Source organism: Paramacrobiotus metropolitanus, unplaced genomic scaffold (genome assembly GCF_019649055.1).
Source record: "Paramacrobiotus metropolitanus isolate TYO unplaced genomic scaffold, Prichtersi_v1.0 Parri_scaffold0000001, whole genome shotgun sequence".
Taxonomy (NCBI): Eukaryota; Metazoa; Tardigrada; class Eutardigrada; order Parachela; family Macrobiotidae; genus Paramacrobiotus; species Paramacrobiotus metropolitanus.
Genome location: NW_026570221.1, coordinates 3,014,946 through 3,017,972, shown reverse-complemented (window position 1 = coordinate 3,017,972; position 3,027 = coordinate 3,014,946). Strand labels below are relative to the sequence as shown.

The window sequence follows — 3,027 nt, the reverse complement described above, 5'->3', positions numbered from 1 at the left end:
ATATGGCGACCTGAACTGAGATTTTGAAAAGACGTTGTTATCCAATCTTCTTAAATTTAATTTCGTAGTAACTGTTTTTTCTTCGCCTGGCTGTAATGGAGTTCTCAGGTACCCAACGCCCATTTTAAGGTCAGGCTTAAGCGAATGAAGCGATTTACTCTATATTGGCCTAACTGCCCTTATGAACAATGTATGCCGGTACGAATACACGAACCAGATACTCAAAAATCGAGTGTGTCCACGCATATCGGACCACAGAAGTAGCAGAGAACTTATTCTTCCCATACCGATTACAGTTATTTTTTTACATCAAGAGAAGCCGTACAGGGCTGTAATCTCACGAATAGATATTAAGCCGGTTAAGCGGCAAGAAAGCCAGATAAAAGTCTGCAAGCGTTAGTACACCAATCCAGCGAATATCCCAAGAGAGGCTAAAAAGACTCAACGACACACATAACACAGACAAGGTCCAATAAAAAGCGGCTCTGTTTAGCATAACGCGCCCACAGACGTCGTTGACGATTAAGATGATGCTCACATCCTGGCCAGATACAATGTGTAGATGGCGAAAAGGACAAAGATGGTAGTGCAAACCGGCTGACGTTCAAATGACCGTTCGAGGCTTTGCAGGACGTGGTGCCACGTGAGTTCGTTGCGCCGGACTGGATTCGACTGGTGTTGAGCGGGTCGAGGTTTCGTCGGTGGGGGGTGGATAGCGGGACAGGCGGCAGACGGCGTGGATGAAGCGTTCAGGATAGGAGCGGTGCTGCGTACCGAAGCCGTAGTATCCCGATGGTTCGCATCAGTCAGCCGGCGGTAGTTGTCGCTAATCAATACCCACAACAATTGCAGTAGGATGTGCAAAATATGCATTTTAGATCAATAATTTGCCTGACATGGGGACGCCCCTAAATAGTATGTTGTATTAATAAAGAATAACTTACTTCCGGATTATCTGGAAACAATTACTGCACGCACCATTTCTCCATGCGGCGTTGAAACTTGAAATTAATTTGCAAGTGCCAGAATGCTTTTTTAAATTTTTGCAGTACTCGTATTTGGCAAGAATTATTATTGAATCCTTTTTGCATAGAGTTAAGCCAAAACATTTCTACTTTACAAGCAGAGAAGCTGGTCGTTTATCAGTGTTCTAGTACCTGATGGTTACAACGCAGTCAGCCAACATTTGAATCTGTTCAGCCGCGGACGCGGACGGATCTAACGGGCCACCCAACGGAGGAACCAACGACACCCTGGATGCAGGTGCGGTGGCTGTGCACAGTCCATTTACCAGCAGCATTCCTAACGCAAACGGGAAGAAAACCTTCCCACCAGGGACAATTTGCTCCATAACTCTACACGGCCTCGAAATACCAGTAAAAAACAGGGTTCGTTTGATCAGAATTCAAATCTGGAGATGTTGGAAACTAATACCGCAAACGCACACTGATTAATCGTGCATCACTTCAACATATAAATCAACGAGGGTTCTGGAGTAGTTCCGACCCAGGATTTTAATATTACACAACTACCACTCTCAGCTCGCCGCCTTGACTAACTAAAGCATGCTATTACCTACATAGTTACAGCACACCGCATGATATAATTGTGTACGTACACATCCTAACCATAAGCATTATTTTATACTCTAACAAATCGATACGACAGGTTATTACGGTCTCGGCAGTCGTGATTGAGGCAATGTACAGTAGAAAAATCACTTTTTAAAGGCATGATGCTTAGTGAGAATATTCCTCCCTCTAAAATAATTCTGCTTTTTATCAGAGTTTTCACCGGTTTTGAGGAAAAATGAAAGTTATGATGACTTGACTTCGCCTTTGTAATAGTGTCAGTTTGGATTATCTTCCAATAATATTACGATTTCGGTTGGTAACTGAACTCAGGTTTTTAGTAATGACAGAAAGGGGACTTCGACATCATTGAGTTATTGACTAACTGAAAGCTTGATTTTATATCAGACATATCGATGCATTAGAATTTCTTTAAACTTTTAATGTATCCAGTAAATAATGCAGTCTTTTTGGTACATGGAAATTATTACAGCAATATAAAACTGCGCCTACGTCGAATGAATCTAGCCATCTTAAGAAAATTATACTCCATAAATTGCTTCAAGAAAGGTTATTATCAAATGGTAAAAACTAGAATCACGCTTTAAGAACGATTCAATAATATTTAATAGCAGTAATTCTTACATATGATGAGCATGCATATTTTTAGTTTGACTGAACAGTAAAGTAGGAAATAAACATAGCCCAAAGTTTAAGGACATCGGTCCCGCGAGAATTAGCAGAGAGACTGGAAAAGACTGTCAATCGCCAAAGAACCGAGCAGCAGGACCAGGACAGCGTAGCTGGATTTTATTATATTTTATTTGCTTCCCATTTTATTAATTATTTTTGATTTTATAATGTGGTATGATTTATTTAATTTATTAGCTGAGAAACGGCGCGCAAGATATTCGCTTTCTTAGTCCTAACATGACATTTAGGCGAGCTGCCAACCTGTATCACATTATGTGTCTGTTGTTTAGCAAAAGCGTCCAGCGGCTAACTGACATGGTTCATCTCGATAAACCTCCGACCTGCAGCATCACTACTTCCACCACCATCCGCCCACCACTGCCAACGGCCCGCACCGCTCAACACCAGCCGGCTACCGATGACTGCGAATCGTTTCTCGGCGACAACGAACCAGATCCCGTTGACTGCGAGCCGGGTCCCAGTGAAAGCGAAACCTCGTGGCTTCAAAGCACCACGTACAGCTTCTTGCGGCTGGCCCAACGTCACCCGTTTTGCGCCAGCATCACGGGAGTTTTTGTCGTTTTTGTGATGCTACTGGGAGCTGGACTTCTAATTTTGCGGTTTCTCGTAAGCTTGTTAAAGCGGGATTTCCGTGGACGAATCAAGCTACTAAATTATTATATTAAAAAGTCAGGAAACATCGTGGAACAGAAAAATGCACATAAGCTGCCAGCACTGGATGGAGTAAGTCAGCACGAATTAT

At 42.6% G+C, this 3,027-nt stretch overlaps 1 protein-coding gene across 1 annotated transcript; it reads right to left on the bottom strand.

The window, feature by feature from the left end:
- Window positions 1-360: 360 nt before the first annotated feature.
- Window positions 361-1,510, bottom strand: LOC129581263 (uncharacterized). The gene is made up of 2 exons (XM_055472242.1): window positions 1,158-1,510; window positions 361-826 (listed from the first exon to the last, which is right to left on the bottom strand). The coding sequence occupies exons 1-2, from the start codon at window positions 1,349-1,351 to the stop codon at window positions 535-537; spliced, it is 486 nt and encodes a 161-aa protein (XP_055328217.1). The 5' UTR covers window positions 1,352-1,510; the 3' UTR covers window positions 361-534.
- Between the last annotated feature and the right edge of the window lie 1,517 nt (window positions 1,511-3,027).

Excerpts from the sequence above, each read along its gene's own strand:
- LOC129581263 (XM_055472242.1), bottom strand. The coding sequence starts at position 1,351 with ATGGAGCAAATTGTCCCTGGTGGGAAGGTTTTCTTCCCGTTTGCGTTA. Across the intron at positions 827-1,157 it reads GACTGCGTTGTAACCATCAG|CGACAACTACCGCCGGCTGA; the intron begins GTACTAGAACAC and ends GGTATTGATTAG.